The 19,886-nt window shown below is 35.8% G+C and overlaps 1 protein-coding gene across 6 annotated transcripts in view; it reads left to right on the top strand.

Annotated features, from left to right (window-relative positions):
* The window catches only part of LOC120773792 (cytosolic purine 5'-nucleotidase), a 99,177-nt gene extending 82,878 nt beyond the window's left edge, over positions 1-16,299 (top strand). For all 6 annotated transcript variants that reach the window (XM_040102891.1, XM_040102892.1, XM_040102893.1 and 3 more), the window contains 7 exons: positions 8,842-8,915; positions 10,813-11,026; positions 11,109-11,255; positions 13,665-13,785; positions 13,856-14,409; positions 14,477-14,921; positions 15,777-16,299. In XM_040102891.1, coding sequence (XP_039958825.1) covers positions 8,842-8,915; positions 10,813-11,026; positions 11,109-11,255; positions 13,665-13,785; positions 13,856-14,409; positions 14,477-14,921; positions 15,777-15,935 — 1,714 coding nt within the window. In that variant the 3' untranslated portion in view covers positions 15,936-16,299. The remainder of the gene's footprint in view (positions 1-8,841; positions 8,916-10,812; positions 11,027-11,108; positions 11,256-13,664; positions 13,786-13,855; positions 14,410-14,476; positions 14,922-15,776) is intronic.
* The last annotated feature ends 3,587 nt before the right edge of the window (positions 16,300-19,886 follow it).

Here is a 19,886-nt window from a genome sequence, read left to right as displayed (position 1 = left end):
CAAAAAATAAATTTTTTATCGCATATATATGGAATATTTGAGTATATACTCCGAAAATTTTAAGCTTATCCGCCAAATAGTTTAGGAGATGTGCGCGTATTTGTAAAAAATGTAATCGCCTTCCAAATCTTTAGGCGCATTTTTCTCAGAACGCTGTTTCCAGAGCCGGTGAAGAAAATTTCTGCAAAACTTCTGGACCCACCGACTTGAAATTTTCAGAAGATTAGACAAGACAAAGTATATTTGTCAAAAAATAAACGAAGGAATATCTTTGAAAATAATTTCGATTTTTTTATTCACTCAAGTGCAGAGCAAATTTTTCACAGAAAACGCCTTTTTTTGGGAATCGTCATTTGTCAAAAAACAAAATTTTGACTAGTCCTTCGATTAATAACAATATTGAGTCCACTCAAGCGAGATCGCCAGTCCCACATAGAAAAGACCTCGATCGGAAGCGTTTCACTAAGATTGATACCATTTGTGCTTATAGACAGATAAAGCGAAATTTTCACCATATGATACCTGAGATTCAGCATCGAACGAAAGATCCCCCAATGAATGTTAGCACCCACAAATATGTAGGTATTAAGTGCGCTACTAAGTTCTCGATATTGTAAGAAAATGCTTATAAATGAATTATTCACAGTATTGACCATAGCTAACCGCAACTTTTGCCAGCTTACGGGCAAAGCTCAAATACCATTACGGTAAAAGTGTTCATCTTGTGATGCATTTTTCGATGCCTTCTTTTAAATAGAACTGCTTCAGACGATGCTTCATCAAACGGAACAAATAATAATCGGACGGTGCAATAGTCGGTCCAAGTCGGTTTTAACGGGTTTGACCCAATCCTGAATCCTACGTAAATTTTGTGGAGTTCCGGAATCACTTTTTCGTGCCTCTCAAAGTTTCTTGTTTCTGAATCATTTCCAGCACATTTAATCGCTTTGAAATGCTTTGGTGGGTGATTCCTAATCATGAATTCTCCGTAAACTTTATGAAGTTCCTGATGATGACTTTAGCCGCCGATTTCTTTGACTAAATAAGAAAATCAGCATTTTCCGCAAATGACGATTATTGTGCAAAAAATCCAACATATACCAAAAGTATACGACACATAGTCACTAATGTGAAAATGAAGTTTCTTTTTCTGATATCTACCTTAAGTTTATCACGTTTTGGATATATCAAAATCGATCACCATTAACTGCTGGAGCCAACTATTAACAAACAGCGAGAACTTATTGTAGTTACGCACACTTAATCTAAAATTAAAAAGAACATCGGATCATCTGTTTATATGTTTGTCAAACCTTCACTAATAAGTAGTTTAAACTCAAAACTTACTAAAATGTAGTTACGCACTTTTGGCAGAGAACATTACTAACTAGCATGTGAGTATGTCTCGCCTCCATTCGCCACTTGGTACATAGCAATTCGGTATGTAAAATCCTGCCGGAGTTGCCATCAAACGCACATGCTGCCGCCGAACAATTTAATGAAAGAATTCGAAATGGACCGACAAAAGAAAGTGTGCGACAGGACTTAATGAAAACTTAACTACTAACATACTTTAATATGTTAGCTAGAACTTAAAGATGCTGCTATGATGGTGCTGCGGAGTGCTTTTCACAAAATAATAGAAATATTCTCAATATTGTTTTAGAAATCACTAAAGTTTGGTAATTTGCGCGGCTGGTTGTGTGGCTTGTGTGCTACTTTTGATTGGAGTTTAAAGTTTTATTAATATTTAATGAAGCAGGTGAAGTCTTAAATATTGACTTTTACTGAAATTGAACAATATTATATATTTTGTATATCATTTAGAAGACTCTTTAGAGCCTTGAGAGCTTCCTGCAATTGTTGTTCTTATTGTTTTATGTGTAATATTTGGTAACTTCTATGATAACACAAAACTTTTTGGCGGTTTTTTCATATTTAAATATAATAAAATTCCTTAAAGGTGCTATTTTTTTAATTTGGGAGTTCTCTGTCGGTGGCCTAACTTTAGATCTACATATATATGACCAAGTAAAACTGTCATATCCGAAAGAAGTAAGCAAAACAAACAATTACGGCATGTATAGCAAATGAAAAGTATACTGGCATCTTCGTTTTGGACATATTTCTTTTAAAAAGGTTGCCACCTATCCATGAAAGTAAAACCAAAAATAAATTTTAACAAGAACGTTTAAGCAAGTCTTCCCGAAAAAAATTAGATTAGAAACGTTTTTGTATGAGAGTTGCCACCTATCGAAAAAAAAAAATATTACTAATATTCGCTCTCCGTCAAACGCTGTCTCTTTCCAGCGATATGCTCCAGCATGCGATTAGTATACGCTGGATCCGAAGCATTACACCAGTTTCGAGTGGCGAACTGTGACTCGGGATGGTTGCATATTCCGACCGCCGCCTTGCACCTCGCTTTTGCATTCAACCCCTTCTTTTTTGGCTTTTTCCGGAGCCCTCTCTTGTTGCCATAGTTGGAACTCTTTCTCGCCTGCACAGAAGAGTGAAGAAGCTCTTCCTACTTTTTTTCGTTAATGCTTACAGCGCTTTCTGGGTACGAGACTTCATGAACCGAGGCGTCCGTGCGCTGTAAAGCTGGTTTGGTATTAGTACTACAACCACAGCAACCTGCTCCCGTTGCAGTGGAGTGGAAGAAGCAGCCTCGTCTCCCACCTACGTTTGGACTGGTATCCCAATTCGTTTCGTTGCTTTCTTGTTCTCCATGTTGAATTTTTGATTCGGTAGTCTCTACCCTTAGCGTTTTATACCTACCGCCAGGTACTTCATTAGCAATGTCCGTTGTATTACCCATTCACCTACTTCTGAGGATGCATACAAAGCAGTCCAACATAAGGGAATGATTGGGAAAATATTGGTCAGACTTCTAGGAGCCGGATAGTCCAATAAGGCCCAGGTCGAAATTTACCAAAAACCGTAAGTTCAAACAATAACAAAAATAATTTATTTAAGGCGAAGGTAAGCTTTAAAAGAAAGACGTTTTGATATCAGTACAAAATTTGCTCTTCGAATAGAGTTCAGTTGTACTGTTATTTGTTTATATATTCTTATCCAATATTTGGCTGGGCTGACGAAACTAATCCGAAACCCCGAAAACCTGTGCACCCACTAAAAACTGATTACATCCTTAAATTTCTAAGCACGTGAACTCACTTTTGGTATTAACTATGTATACCAAAGCCAAATTCAATCAATTTATAAACTGCCCCACATCAGTGCACTCTTTAATATAAATTAAATGTGTAAGCAATCTATTTTGCATTTGCAAAAGCAAAAAGCACATACAACAATTCTCATATTCTTGCACAATTTTCGCTTTCCTCAGCAATGTCTCAAAGCCAAACCCTTTTTCGGTAAGCTTCCAAATAAAAATTCATGACACTTTCAAACGCTCGGCATCAGCAGGATATTCATGGCTTCATGGCAGTGAGTTAGCTGCCAAATTTTAAAGCTTTGCGAGTTTGCTCGAGAATCAATATTTGGCGTGCTGCCAGCAACAAATCAGTGGCCACTCTAACAAGGCGCTAGAGGCAACTACCCAACGGTCCGTTATAATGGCGGCGTCGGTGGCAGCACCTAACCTAAACGGCAATTGAAGAGTTCTCTAACCTTTTTGTGCGCGCTGCTGGTAATTTTTCGATAGTTTTGTGCTTATTTTTCGGTTTTTTATGCCCTTAACAGGCACAACGTTTGTAATACCCAAATTGAGATCTTATAAAGTAAATATATAAATGATCAGCGTAATTGATCAACGGAAGCCATGCTCACCTGTCCGTATATAGGTGAACTGGTCCCTCAGTTTTATAGCTGATGATCAAAAATTTTGTTTACGTCCTTTACTCATCACGAGTCTGCTCATTTGTCGGAATCGCCGATATCGAACAACTTTAGCTTATAGCTGTCTTAGAAACGGACCGATTCAACTGAAATCTTTGTAAGAAAAACTTTTTTATTTGACGAGATATTTTTACGAAATTCAGCACAGATCATTTTTCAAAGCATCGCTACAATTCTCAAGGAAACTATTCGGATCGGACTACCATAACACATAGCTACCAAATAAACTAACCGATCAAACTGAAGTCCTTGTATGGAAAACTTTTTCATATGACAAGATATTTTTACGAAATTTAGCGTAGATCATTGTCTTAAGCAAAGCTACTATATCCGAGAAAATTTTTTAGATCGGACCACTTTAGCATATAGATTCCTTACAAACAGAACGATCAGAATCAAATCGTTGTATGGAAAACTTTTTTATTTGACAAGATATCTTCACGAAATTCGGCGTAGAATATTTTCAACTACAAACACTAAAATTTCTTAACACATTTTTCTGATCGGATTACTATGTTATATAGCTGCCATACAAACTGACGAACAACACCAAATCTTTGTATGAAAAACTTTTTCATTTGACAAGGTATCTTCACGAAATTTGGTATGGATTATTCTACAAGGCCACGGAATAATATCCGAAGAAATTGTTCTTATCGGACGACTATATCATATAGCTGCCATACAAACTGACGAACAACATCGAGTCCTTATAGGAAAAATTTTATATATGACAAGATATCGTCACGACATTTTACGTAAATTATTATTTCAGTCACCGTTACAATCTCCGAAAAGATGTTTGAGATCAGATCACTATATCATATAGCTGCCATACAAACTGACGAACAATATCAAGTCCTTGTATGGAAAACTTTTTTATATGACGAGATATCTTCACGAAATTTGGCATAGAATATTTTCAAGTACTACACTATAACATCTCAACAAACTTTACTGATCGGATTACTATGTTATATAGCTGCCATACAAACTGACGAACAACATCAAATCCATGTATGAAAATTTTTTTTATTTGACAAGGTATCGTCACGAAATTTGACATAGATTATTATTCCAGTCAGCGTTATAATCTCTGAAAAAGTGTTTGAGATCGGATCACTATAACATATAGCTGCCATACAAACTGACGAACAACATCGAGTCCTTATAGGAAAAATTTTATATATGACAAGGTATCCTCACGACATTTTACGTAAATAATTATTTCAGTCACCGTTACAATCTCTGAAAAAATGTTTAAGATCGGATCACTATATCATATAGCTGCCATAAAAACTGATCGATCACAATCAAGTTATACTTTTTCATTTGTGAAGGGCATAGCTTCTTTGCAACCGAAGTTACCGTCCTTTTTTTTTGCTGGGCCTTTTGCCTAAATAGTTTGGCGCAAGTTTTTCGTGTAATGTGGCAAGTATGTGTGCTGAAGGTGGCAATTTTCATTTAATAATAATTGATGATTTTTTAATAGGGCGGCATCTAAGAAACTTGCCTTCGTGCAACTTTTTTAGAACTAATTTATTGAGTAAAGCTCGAAGGAAATTGAAAATTGCTGGTTGTGGCGCAAACTAGTTACAATCATTACATAAATGTGTATGCATGTTGTTGTTAGTGTTGTAACACATTTCATATGCATCTAATTTAGTAATAGATAACGGTAGCTGATAACCCCATCACATTTGCAATTCTATATATAGGCTCAAAAACAATTCATGTACTCACATACATACACACATACATACATGAATCTATACATACACAAATACATGCATACATAGTCACACACGTGTTTAAGATTTGCTGTTATTCACTTAATAACAATTTTAATCAACTTTAAATGCACCTCTCACCCTTGCTGCACGTCTGGCCCACTAGCATCTATAAATATTGCGCAAAATATTGAATGCAAATACCAAATATTGAAATATTGAAATCGACACACGTCATACGCATCGAACAGCAATACTGTCAACCCGGCTCCAACGTTTTACTTACACACACGCGCTGCTAAATATAATTTCCATGGCTGGGATTTGTATTTGTGTGGTAAATGTGTTGTTTTTGCAAAACGAAAAAACACGGTTGACGCGGCGTAGACAAAACTCAAAATTGTTTACATTTTAACAATATTCAGCCATCCGTAAGCGACAACAACAATAATAATAATATAAAGGACGTCATCGGCGCACAACTTGCTTCAGTTGGGTGCGTTGGCTCCAATCTTTACTGCTTTTAAGGTCTACTTTGTTAGATTGTAGCTTTTTTGCGCAGCCAAAAAATATTTATAAACTGCGGGTATAGACGCTAAGAAGGCACGTGCCACTCTACCAAAATATTTTTGGTTAAGTCAAAGTCTTTTGTGGCAAGATTTACGACGGACCTGATAGTTTTCACGCAGCGATTTCCATTAATTGAAAACAAAGAAAGATTTGAGGGAGTAAAATGGTCCAACCAAAAAAAAAAATTGTTTATATATATGAACATATATTCTATACACTTACCTGCACTTAGATAAATAAATTAATTGCCTACATTTCAGCGCGCAGGTAAAATAAAGGACCTTTCTCATACGTACCAATGTACCTTCCATTGCAACTAGTTCTATTAAATATCTCAAGCTATTGCCTATGGGATGAAAAAGAGTATCAAAACCTTAGAAGAAATCTTATTAGAGTATAAGGCACTGAACTCATTAGCTCCTTGTTCATCTGATAAAATTCCACCTAATCAGTAGAAAACATATCAAAGATAATTTCTGATGTTTCCACTTCAAATTTTAACTTTCATGACTAGAAATTTTTAAATTATATACCTATATCATCAGAGGCTAAAAATTGGGAACAAAAAAGGATAATTCGCTAACGTTTCGTCAACCTTAAAACATGTTTTGTATTAAGCCGATATTATTCTACCGGATCTACAGAGAATTATAAACTCAGTTCCCACAACAGCCAATTCAAAGTTACCCGAATTTTTTCCGCCCAAGAACTGTTATATCAATTATCTTACCCTATTTGAACCAGTAAGTGAGAAAGTAGAATACTTGGAGTTGTTCTTGGCGTATCACTGCCCTATCTGAGGCACTGACTGACTTGATGGCTAACATCTGTCGTGTTTTACGTGAGTACCTGTCGTGTTACAGTCTAACGCCACGATGCTTAAAAACACATCGGATCAAAACAATGCCTTCATCAGCGCACCAAACATGGAGAGCATCATGTGGTTATTGGTAAGGTGTAATCAATACCTATTCCGCTGTGGTCGGGTTCGTGGTCCACCTAAAATCTCTGCCGAACGCTGGGTTCAGCAGCCGGCCACAATGAGACTTCACATTGAACTGTGCCAAGATCAGCTCTCTCCATATTTGGGTTTAAACCCCAAACACCACGATTCTCCCCTAAGGAAAGAGCGCATTGAGCAGCAGATTAAAGCAAACTCCAAGGGCCTACTGTTCTCCGTCATACCAGAATTAAATCGCTGATGTGACCTCGTAACGGGAGCTACTTCCTGTTGAGCCCACATTCGGCTCATGACTGGTGACATTTTAGCTTTAATGTCATTTCGTTAGTAAGAATCTCACTCTAAGTGTTATCATTTCAGTTCAAGCTGAATAATATATGTAACACTCTTTTCTGACTAAACTATCCCTGAAAGTAAAGCCCTGATATAAGACATAGTGAATTTTATTCGGCGTAAACTCTTATCTCCAGTGACCCGCTGGGGTGTAATCGGTAGTTTCCAAGGTATCGAATTTGGATAACCGATAACATAAACTGTCGGTTGACTACTAGAAAACTGTTTGATCTCAAGTTTTTACTACATAAGAAGATTCCAGGAACGAGTCGTAAATTGTACTAGGCTGAGAGAACTCAGTGACATCTACATATACTGTGAACAGCTCATTAACTATCAATGAATTGACGAGGAATGAATAAAGCCTTACGCTTATATTATTTTCAAGATACTGCTAAAAATTCCACAACTATAACATATAGCTGCAATACTAACTGAACAATCAAAATCAAGCTCTTGTTTTAAAACATTTTTATCTGAAAAGATATCGTCAGGAAATTTGGAAGGGATTATTGTCTAAGACAATGCTATAATATCTGAATAAGTTTTCTAGATCGAGCTACTATATCAAATAGCTGTCATACAAAGTGAACGATCAAACTCGGAATAAATACATTTTTATACAATAAAAATGCACCTGTGGAGGGTATTTTAGCTTCAGTGTAACGAAGTTAAAATTCTCGCTTGTTTATAGTAGATATATCAGTTTAAAGCTGCCTCTGATGGGCTTACATTTTATATCTGAAGATTTTTTTATCGCAAAAAATCGAAAGGGAAAATTTTCCGAGATATTTATAAATCGCGAATTATTTCACGAACTCTTCGTATAAAGCAGCTTAGCTGACGCACGTGTTGAGTGACCAATTTGGCGTCACTCTTCCACTTGAGCGCCGGTCTCCCAATATTTTCAGCCAAATAAATGTTGGTCATTCACGCGTTTGAGCTGCCGCAGAGTGTCCATGCGAAAATACTTTGTTAACAAATTATTTAATTTTATTTTAAGAGACACGAGTATACCACTGGGCAGCATGCCTTCGAGCCTCACCACCACTTTCATTTATTTTTACACATTTTTCCTCATGCCCACGCTCGGCTTATTTGCTCGGATGCAACACATATGGTCCGGCTCCCAATGTGCCCAAAATTATTTTTACTAATTTTGCAAACTCACACATGCCCACACACACTCGTATGCTAAAAAAAGCAATTTGACGCGACGGAGCTCCCTATTAAGCTTGCTAATTGAATTCATTGTGAGTGTGGAAAATTGTGAATGCACAGTTAATTGCAAAAAATGACCACAACTTAATTAAAAGACAGCTAATCATTTATTATAATAATACATCACTAATTTTTGCTCGCTTTTTGCGCTTCTATTTGCAGAATTTTCGTGAACAGATCGCTGCACTTGGAGAATATTAAATTCTATGGCTTCGATATGGACTACACTTTGGCGGGTAAGTGTCTCCGCTATTAATTAGTTCTTAATTGCATGCAGAGTGTTGCTCGCGCGGAAATAAGCGGAATTTTGTCTTCATTATTGTAAGCGAAATTACTAAGAAATTAACAGTAGGGGTTGAACTCGACAACTCAACCTTACCGCCTAATTTCCCGAGTGTATTTCGAACACAAAAATAAAAAATGAAAAAAGGCAGTTCTAAACTAGTTTAATATTAGAGAGAAATCACGGAGTAATAAATTTAAAATAATTGTATATAATTAAAATGATAAACCTATCCTTTGACCAATAATCTAAAGTGGAACAAAATTAAAAAAAAACTCTCCTGAACCTCAAAAATACTTAAATGAACGGCAGGTCTTTCTACTGACTTCGATACACCTAGTCTCGGACCAATAATCTGAACTGGTACAGATTGAAAATTTCATCTTCTATTTAAACTCAAGAATTCTTAAATGAAAATCGGAAGACCTGATACAGACTTAAAGATTTAAATAAACCAAATCTCAGACAAATAATCTGAAGTGTTATAGATTGAAGAAATTAATATTTTCCTTAAATTCAAAAAACAAATTGCTTAAATCATAACCTGGTCCATCCTATAGAAGCCAAAGAACTCTTCTTTTGACCACCATCGCTTAAAGGCAATTTAGTAGTTGTTGTTGTAGCGGCAGAATTCCTTTCAGTCAATTTAGTGTAAGGTATCGCTGGCAAAATTTGGTGGGAGCTATTCTAAAAAACATTTTTTCATAGTAAGAAAGAGACCTAACCTAGAAATCCTAGAAATATTTTTATTCAAGTAATATAAGTAGAAGAGAATTATCCTAAAACCCTGAAAAATTTTAATATAGAGAAGAGCTCTTTGTTCTTTCGCTGACTTACATTCTATTCTAAGTATTTATATAGTGCTACAAGCTCGTCCTTGCAGTGGTTTCTCGTTCCATCTTTTTTGGAACCTATTGTCATTTATGCAACACAGCTCAGCCGGTTTTACAGTGACCTTTTAATTCACTTGCTAGCTCCATCTCAAGTATGGCTTGCTCTATATTCACGTTTGGAGTCCAGATATTTGATGCTTTTTTCGATCATTCGCCGAAGTCGAGAAGTCAAAACCAAATTAACCTCGCAAAGGCTAATAGTAACCCGATTACTGAACTAGATACCATCCTCTTAAAAACAAAGTCCAATCAAACTATTTATGGCTTAACCTATTTCTTTAGCTCTCACCATTGACTGAAATATCTTCTCTAGTAGCATTTTTGACGAAACATGGACCAAGTTCTAGTGTACAAGTATAACGCAATGAGAATTACTTGGTTGCTTGACGATCACTTTTAATTTTTCTTTTGCGAGATGAAAATGCGATGATTTTCCGAAAAAATCATTGCTAACCTCATTGTCGTTACAAATCTATTCTAATAGAGCTCAGTATACTATCCATACATGGACTTGTTATTCATCGTTCAGTTCCTATGACAGATATATGCTTTAGTTTTCTAAATGTGTCAAATTTCGTAAAGATTTATGTTCAGTTTTTCTTACAAGGACTTGAATTTGATCGATCAGTAGGTAAGGCAGCCATACCGTATAATGGTTTGAATATGACAGTTCCGACATTGCAGCTTCTTGAAAATAAAAGAACATGTACAAAATTTCCGATCGATCTCCAAAACTGAGAAAATAGTTCGCGTATACCATATACAGACAAACTGACGGGTAGACAGACCGGCATCGACTCAGCTCGTCCCACTTATCATTTATATATATTCTTTATAGATTCTCCAAAAGTTCCTTTTGAATATTCCAAACATCTTGGCAAACTTGATATACCCCGTTTAGTGAATAAATAGACTCTTAAATTCTTTCAACTAATTTGGTAACTTTCAACTTTTTAGAATACAAATCGCCACAATATGAACAACTCGGCTTCGATTTGGCCAAGGAGTGCCTTGTCAATGACGGTTATCCCAAAGAGATTTTACAATTCGAATATGATCCCTCGTTTCCGGTGCGTGGCCTGTGGTTTGACACACTCTACGGTAATCTCCTGAAAGTGGACGCCTACGGCAACATCTTGGTGTGCGTGCGTGGCTTCGAATTTCTCAAACAGTAAGTAAATACCATATAAACTCCACAATATACTAAAATATTCAATTTATTTTCATCTTACTTCCTTTTCTTCAACGTTTAGCCATCAAGTATATGAATTGTATCCCAACAAATTTTTGAAATTGGACGAGAAGCGCGTCTATGTGTTGAACACTTTGTTCAATCTGCCTGAGACCTATTTGTTGGCATGCCTCGTTGATTTCTTCACCAACAGCTCGGAGTATATAAGGTGAGTTTTTTACATATTTGGGGATTAAAGATTTAAATTTTAGATTTTTTTTGGGAATAGTTAAATTGAAGCTAAAGTTTCGTTTTTTTAAATAAATTTAAAATTTTTTCTTAAGTATCTTGAGTGTGTTGCTTTTATTTACTATTTACTTCTATATATGAGTTACATATGTACTTACATTCCAACTGCATTGCTTCAACAATTATTAACTACATGACGGTGGCAGTAAAAAATGTTTATTGCACAATAAAATCAAAGCGACAAAACAACTTTTATTGATGAATGGCGGCGTTGTAAAACTAAATACATTTATTGTAATTATCATCTGCATATAAGTATGTATATACACATGCATCTAATAAATAAATTACAAAAGAGTATAGTCTCGAATGTAGTTACTGCTGTGATTTTGTCTACAGCGCATTAGACAAAGTGTTATTAGACATTCCGACATTCTTCCAAGATTTAAAGGAATAATATGTATATACTTTCGACATTATCTAAAGCTTGACTACATTGTTCATGATACGCCGAAAACTCGAGTTTATTAACTACTTTGGTGTTTAGCACTAAACTTTTCCTTTAACTCGTCTTAAACACCATTTTTATTTAGAGTTTATGCCCTGACATGCAAAAAACTTGACGTAATGTGCATACTATATGCAATAAATTAAATTAATTTAAAACGGAAATACTTAAACTCGAGTTTATTAACTATTTTGGTGTTTAGCACTAAAGATTAAAATCAAACACTGTTTTTTTTTTGAAAAATAATGTTTGAATAAGACTCAAATACTTAAGCTAGAGCTTAGAAACTGATGCATTCTAATTATACAAACCCCTCTTCTTCGTTTTTAAAGTACATAGAAGAAGTGAAATTGATTTTAGGGTTTTAGGATTGAACTCAAATTATTAAACTCGAGTTTATAGTCCATAACTCTAAAAATTTTTTTAGAAGTATACAAAAAATGTGAGTTTAGTTCTAGAGTTTCTTAACCTCAAAATCCTATTATATTGAGAACAATATAGCAACAACAATTGAAAAATAGTAAATTTTTCAAATAAATTTTAGATTCTATTCCCAAACTCGAGTTTATGAACTAGTAAATTCCAATTTATATACAATTCTTTTTGAAAATATGCAAAAAAAAATTAAATTAATATTAGAGTTTCTTAAACTCACAATCTTAAACTTGAGTTTATGAATTATTACATTCAGAAAACATTTTCATTTTTGGCATTTCTTAATCTCAAAACCTTATTATATTGAGAACAATACGTGTGCAATTTTATTAAAAAATAATACATTTTAGATCCTTTTTCGTAAACTCGAGGTTATAAACTTATAAATTCCGATTTATATAAACTTTTTACAGTACACCAAAAATGTGAAATTAATTTCGGAGTTTCTTAAACTCGAGTTATGGATTATTACATTCAGAGTAAGACATATCCATTTTTTGTTTTGAAAAGTATACAACAAATGTGAAATTAATTTCGGAGTTTCTTAAACTCACAATCTTAAACTCGAGTTTATGTATTATTGCATTTAAAATAACACATATTTATTTTTTGTGTTGAAAAATATGCAACAAATGTGAAATTAATTTCAGAGTTTCTTAAACTCAATATATTAAACTCGAGTTTATGAACTATTACATTCCAATTCATACAAACTCTATACATTTATTTTTAAAATATACAGGAAATATGAAATGAATTTTCGAGGTTCTTAAACCCACAATATTAAACTCGAGTTTATGAACTTTTGCATTCCGATTCTTAAAAACTCTAAATATACATACATACATATATATATTTTTTGTTAAATGATATACGTTCCCGACTACCACTTAATGTCACCAACTATATAATTATCCAAATAGGTACATTTTCCAACAATTACTAATTGGCTCAATTAAGTTTTTGTAAAGTTAATAAAACCTTTTGAGTTTTTATTCAATACTTGTTTTCAGAGGTGGAATCGCTAAAATCGTAAATAATTTATAGCGTTAATTAAATATTCAATAAGACACTAGCTAAGCTGAAGTATACTAAACGAAGTAAAACCTTCGTAAGCGAAATGAGCTAAAGCTCACAAACGAGCTTCCACCAAACGAAGCTCTGCGCTGCTTAATTAATCAAAAAGTATAATAAATCACATTAAAAATCTGTAAGAGAAAAGTGCTGCGAACTGCAGGTGGCAAACGTAAATCTTCGCCAGCTTGAAAACTGTTAACTGTTTTAGTTCAAAAGTTTAACGACGAAATATAGCACTTTTCCAACTGGCGAGCTTTACGCTGTTAAAGCGCGAAAAATGTTTTCTTTGTTTACATTTGCATAGTATTTTTTGACACAAACAACTACAACTTGCAAACATTATCAACTTTTTTTCTTCATCCCTTTTAGCGAAAAGACTGGTGTCAAGGCGGGCGAGCTCTTCATGTCCTTCAGGTCGATTTTCCAGGACGTGCGACGTGCCATCGACTTCGTACACATAAAGGGCAATCTTAAACAGAAGACAATCGAGGTATTTCAAAACTTTTTCATTCCAAAACATTTCTGTTCGAAAATTCACTGATTCCTTCAAAACTCTCTAGAACTTGGATTACTACGTCAAGAAGGACCCACGCCTGCCTATGGTGCTGTCGCGTATACGTGAATCCGGCGCTAAAGTCTTTTTGCTCACCAACAGCGAATACAAATACACCGACATATTGATGTCGTATTTGTTCGATTTCGAGCATGGCGCGCGACCCGACGAGCCACACCGCAATTGGAAGACCTACTTCGATGTGATTGTGGTGGATGCGGCGAAGCCACTGTTCTTCGGTGAAGGTACCATACTCCGCCAAGTCGATACAAAGACGGGCGCCTTGAAGATCGGCACACACATGGGACCACTGCAACCGGGCAAAGTGTACTCGGGTGGTTCGTGTGAGGTCTTCACCAACTTCATCAATGCCAAAGGCAAGGATGTGCTCTACGTTGGTGATCACATATTCGGTGATATATTGAAGTCGAAAAAGATACGTGGTTGGCGTACATTCCTGATTGTGCCCGAACTCGTGCAGGAGCTGCATGTGTGGACGGACAAGTGTCAGTATTTTGCAGAGTTGCAGCATTTGGATGTGATGCTCGGTGATATGTATAAGTAAGTAAATCATATTTCATACCAAAATGTACGTCCATATGATTAACCGTTAATATTTACACGTTAGAAATTTGGACTCGAGCGCCAAGGAGAAACCAGATATCTCAAAATTACGCTCCAGCATACGTGATGTCACACATAAAATGGACATGGCCTACGGCATGATGGGTTCGCTCTTCCGTTCCGGTTCACGGCAGACATTCTTCTCCAGTCAAGTATCCCGTTATGCCGATTTGTATGCGGCCACCTTCCTCAACCTCTACTATTATCCCTTCTCGTATATGTTCCGTGCACCGGCCATGCTGCTGCCGCACGAATCGACGGTGACACACGAACAACGCTTCCACATGGAGACCCCGTCAATACAGCGCTCGCGCAGCAAGAATGAAAGCGTAGATGGCGCGTTAAGTACGATTTCATCGCCGACCGAGAAGGCGCAGGAGGCCATAGCGAACATTGAGCGCAGCGAGGGCAAGGAAGAGGAAATCGAAAAATTAACCGAGGAAATTAAGGTGAGCTAACTATTTTTTCAAAGCGAAATTAATTTAAGTGATTAAAACAAATGACTGCAACGAAATTGTGTTACGCAACGGAAATCCGTCACGCTCATAACTTTTACTACGCCACCGTTCTAAGGACTAAACCAATTTGATTAATATTTCCGGATTTTTCGGTGTTAAATCGGATTCGTAGAAGACAAAAGTAATAGGGTTGCCACCTGTTTGCAATTTTGGGTTGACGAAAAATATTGAATAAAAAAAGTTACTATACGAATGTCAAAATGAATAAGGTTGGGAAAGCTTAAAATTAAAATATTTTTCCAGAAGGGTTGCCAGCTGATTAATATTTTTTAATATATTGAAATAGATAAAATGAAATAATGATTACAATATTTGTAACAAACTAAAGAAATTTCTGGAATACATACTAGCAACTGAACATACATACATATTTGCATATGTTCATACATTGAACAACATTGCCATATCATGAAAAATTTTAATTGAATGAAATAAAAATAAAATTAGTAAGTAAATTTATTATTTATTACAATAAAAACATCAAAATAAATACGTCTTTGAAAATAACTGTGGAAAATATTTTTAAGCGGTGTTGCCACTTGTGTGAAATATTTAAGTAACACAAGTATAAGATAAAGAAACAATACTATGTTAGTATCAAAATGAAGATATTTAAAAGGATTGCAATTGAAAAATTTTTAAGGAGAGTTGCCAACTGTCTAAAAACGTTGAAATTGGTTGCCAAAGTGACATTTAAAAGCAGTTATAACATAACATTTTCGTCACAAAAAAAACACATCAGCCACCTATTGCATATATTTCACTAATCCATACTCTCTCTTGCAGTCCATGAATTCAGCCGGTTCAACCAACTCCACAGTGCCACATACACGTCCGCCAACGCCGCAAACGGTGACGCACACACACGACGAAGACTACTCGGAGGAAGAATCCGATCAGTATCCAAAGTGTTCGTGCCAGCGACAGCAGGACGACACCGACTAGAGTCGGAAATGTATTTGGCTGGCATAACACTAATTCAATATTGACAGTTTGGACGCTGCAGTGAAGCAAAAAGAAAAAAATAAAAAATATATATATTTAGGGTGATGACAAATGCTGCAGCTTTGAACGCATTTCTGCGATCCATTGTTACATATGACAGAGATTTTTCATTCAATGCGACGATTTTATAAATGATTTTCCTTTTTTACACAACCTGAGAATTTAATTTGTAATTGTTTATTTAGTATAACTAATGTACCTTTGTTTTAGTTTCGTACGCAAAACCATTTTTTTATGTTAATTATATTGTTTTAGATAAACCATAATTGGATAAAATAAAATAAACAACATTTAACACATTTCACACTCATTTTTAATTCGATTTGAAGTAGTTTCTGCGACAACGAATTTCAATAAACACAAATTTGAACTAAAAAAACAAAATTTCATAGGAACTTTCAGAAATGTTTGGCTTCCAAATGTTAATAAATCTGCCAAAAAAGGCTATTGAAAAAAGTACCCCTACTTGGATCACCCGTTATAGTTCATATATACCTTTTTAGGTCCTACATATGAGAAGCCAACATCGCGTCAATTATAGTAATTCCTTGCAGGTTAGAACGTTTCGGTTATATTTTTCATAATCGAATTTAAAGAAATTCTTGCTCAGGCATTTTATATATTCCGATTCGGCTTAGAAAGTAAAACAAAAAAAAAAGAAAAAGTTTTTTAGGATTTCATTTTAGGGACCAAATAACGTTAGTCGGTTGTAAAATCGGGTTCCAGTGTTCAATTTAGTTTTAGTGAATTTTCATCAGATCGAAGTTTGGAACATGTCAATGCCAACATAGTTAAATCTCCACAGATTTTAGTCTAATACTATGTTCAAACCGACACTTAATCACATGATTACATTATCAAATTTTCTTTTTTTCAATCATGGCAGGTTAAAGGGGTTTAAAATTGTAAACTCTACATTCCAAAAGCAAAAGAATATAAAATGCCGTTAGCTCAATGCACCGTTAGGAAAAAGGAACTCTCTCCAGGGTTAAAGAGGACTACCTGAGTGGTCGACAATCATCAGTATTGTTGCGAGGAAAAATTCTAAATTGATAAGAATTAAACAGGGGCTTCCGCAGGGTGATGTCCTCACCCACTACTGTTTAACTTCTACATTTTGAAACTCCCTCAACCACCAGAGGGAACTTCTTTCACCTCGTATGCTGATGATTGCACGATAATGACGTCGAGCAATGGAATCGATGATATGCGCTCAAAAGTGAACGGTTATCTCGCCGAATTTCCTCGCTGCACGAAAAATAACAATAATAAATTCTGACTGTCAATAACCCAAAGGTTTTAGGTGTGACACTCGACAGCCTGTGCTTCTTCACTCCTTAGACCAGCGCGATTTTTGCCAAAGTACAGAACCGCAACAAAATCCTCAAGCCGCTAACCGCCTACAACGGTATGCCTCTTGATGTCTCCCATCGAACATCTGCACGATGAGGCCCGTATGCTCCCAGTTAAAGGGCATAATGAACTTCTCTCCAAGCATTTTCTGCTGCGGTGCTTGAAACGGAATCGCCTCCTAAGGGCAACAAGAGGTCCTTCCTCAACTACATTGGCGACACAACCAACTTCGGACATGCACTAACCGCCATGCACAGTGGAGACGTAAAAGCCTTCACCGACTCCCTCTAAATGACTGGCGTACTTAGAGTCAAACCATCACCCATTGCAGACGAAGAGCTGGAGTTGCCGCGAGAATTGAGAGTGAGCCATGTTTAAGTTTAAAATGTGCGCCTCCTATTTATCCAGCATCGATCCCGACATACCAAATATAAGTATATCCAGCATGCAACGAGTCCTCGCTTGACTCTAACTAACTCTTTGCATGCCCAACTAACCCTCACTATGGTCCGACCCCGTCGAAACAGCCAGTTTCCTGGGCCTCCCACAATGACAACTTACCTGAACCTTACTACGTTAACAGGGACTTGATAAACGTTACAACAACAAAAGCAACATAGTAAAATTTTTTAATTCAGTTATTTCCTTAATTAAGAACTATTATATGACGATATTTCGAAAATGACATAACCAAACTAAAAAATTTGTTCATTCAACTTTTTTTTCATTCCTAAGCAATTAAAGAAAAAATAAAAATGTTTTCTCACAGAGCATACATATTTAAATAAATTAGTGCATAAAAAATTTGCATATGATATAGAGGTTAACATAAGAAATATGTACATACTTGTATGTATGCATGTGTACGTATATTTTATATATTTGGTAGTAATTAGAGTCGTACGAATTTTTCAAAAAACTTTCATACAAACAAGTCGACGTTATTTCTTTCGAAAACAAAGAAAATAATCAAAAAATTAATAATTAGCCATTTGGATTTATCCATATAATTGTATAATACTAGGTGCGTTGGTGTTTAAAATAAATTATACTGTTCTCATATAATTAAAAGAGTTCCCTATATGCGACCTGGTCTACGAAAAGGGAGCTAACGTGCGAAAACTAGTTTTCTGGGAAACCGTCGAACCGCCGACCTTCCATCCGAATCAACTAAAACGTGAAAATTGATTTTTTGACACCTAAGCCCCCTTTCCGTAGACCAGGTCACATATACTAAATATTACTATGAGCAAAAAATAGTAAGACTGTGTTCATAATTTTAAAATTCTTAGTTCATTCTTCAAAATCTATGTCTTTCCCTTCAATGTAATCCTCCCTTGGCCCCAATACGCTTGTGCCAACATTTTTTTCCAATTCTCGAAACAGTTATTAAAGTCAATTTCCGGAATAGTCTTCAATGCGCGTAGGGATTCACGTTTAATGTCTTCAATTGATTCAAAACTGTTTCCCCAGAGCGGTCATTTGAGTTTGCTGGATAGTCAGAAGTCACACGGAGCTAAATCAGGCGCATACGGTGGTTGCGGCACGATTTTGATTGAAAATTTGACGAAAAACTCACGAAGTCTCAATGCAGTATGCGACGGTGCATTATCGTGGTGCAAAAACCATGAGTTGTTGGCTCATAACACCGCACTCTTTTTACGATTATCTTTGCGCAACTGACGCATAACACTCAAAAAGTGTTCCTTGTTGACAGTTTGGTCGGTCAGAAGGAATTCGGAGTGCACCGGATCTCGATAATCCCAGAAAACTGTCAACATAACCTTGGTTTTTGACCCGCTTTAACGTGTTTTTTTCGGCTTCGGCTCACCTTTGCCACGATATTTGGCCGTTTTATCATCTGTTTCTGGGTCGTAGGTATAGTTCCAAGACTCAACGCCAGTAATAAAACGTTTCATGACATCCTGGTAACCGGAAAGCAATGTTTCACAGACGTTAACGTGACGCTATTTTTCGAAAAAATTGGGTGGTTTTGGAACACATCTTGCTTCAAATTTTTTTAGACCGAAATGATCTTTCAAAATGGTTTTCACTGATCCTTTCGATATTCCAACGTTGCCAGTAAGATCTCTGACTGCTAATGGTCGATTCTCAAGTAAGAATTGCTTTATTTTATTGACTTGTTGCTCATCAGCTGATGTTGATGGCCGTCCTGAACGTGGTTCGTCGTCAACGCGTTCTCGACCTTCTGTGAATAGTTTGTACCAATCAAAACCACTTGCTCGCGACAAACAATTATTACCGAAGGGCTTCTCCAACATTCTGAATGTTTCGTCACCAGAAATTTGGTTCCGCATACAAAATTTAATGGAACTTCTGTTATCTGTGTTGAATAATTTCACTCATCGAAAAGTCGTCGAAGGTACTTTATGTACTTCAGAAACACAAGCGTATACCCAACACTAGTGATTATTTTGAAGTCAAATTTGGCACAGATATCGCTGATAGTTATACCAACCTAGAAAAAAACAATTTCGATGAATGTTTTTCACGCGAAATGCAAATTAAAAAGTCTTA

The sequence above is a fragment of the Bactrocera tryoni genome, chromosome 4 (genome assembly GCF_016617805.1).
Source record: "Bactrocera tryoni isolate S06 chromosome 4, CSIRO_BtryS06_freeze2, whole genome shotgun sequence".
NCBI classification, from domain to species: domain Eukaryota; kingdom Metazoa; phylum Arthropoda; class Insecta; order Diptera; family Tephritidae; genus Bactrocera; species Bactrocera tryoni.
Note: the sequence above shows the minus strand (reverse complement) of the source record. Positions and strands in the feature narration are given on the sequence as shown.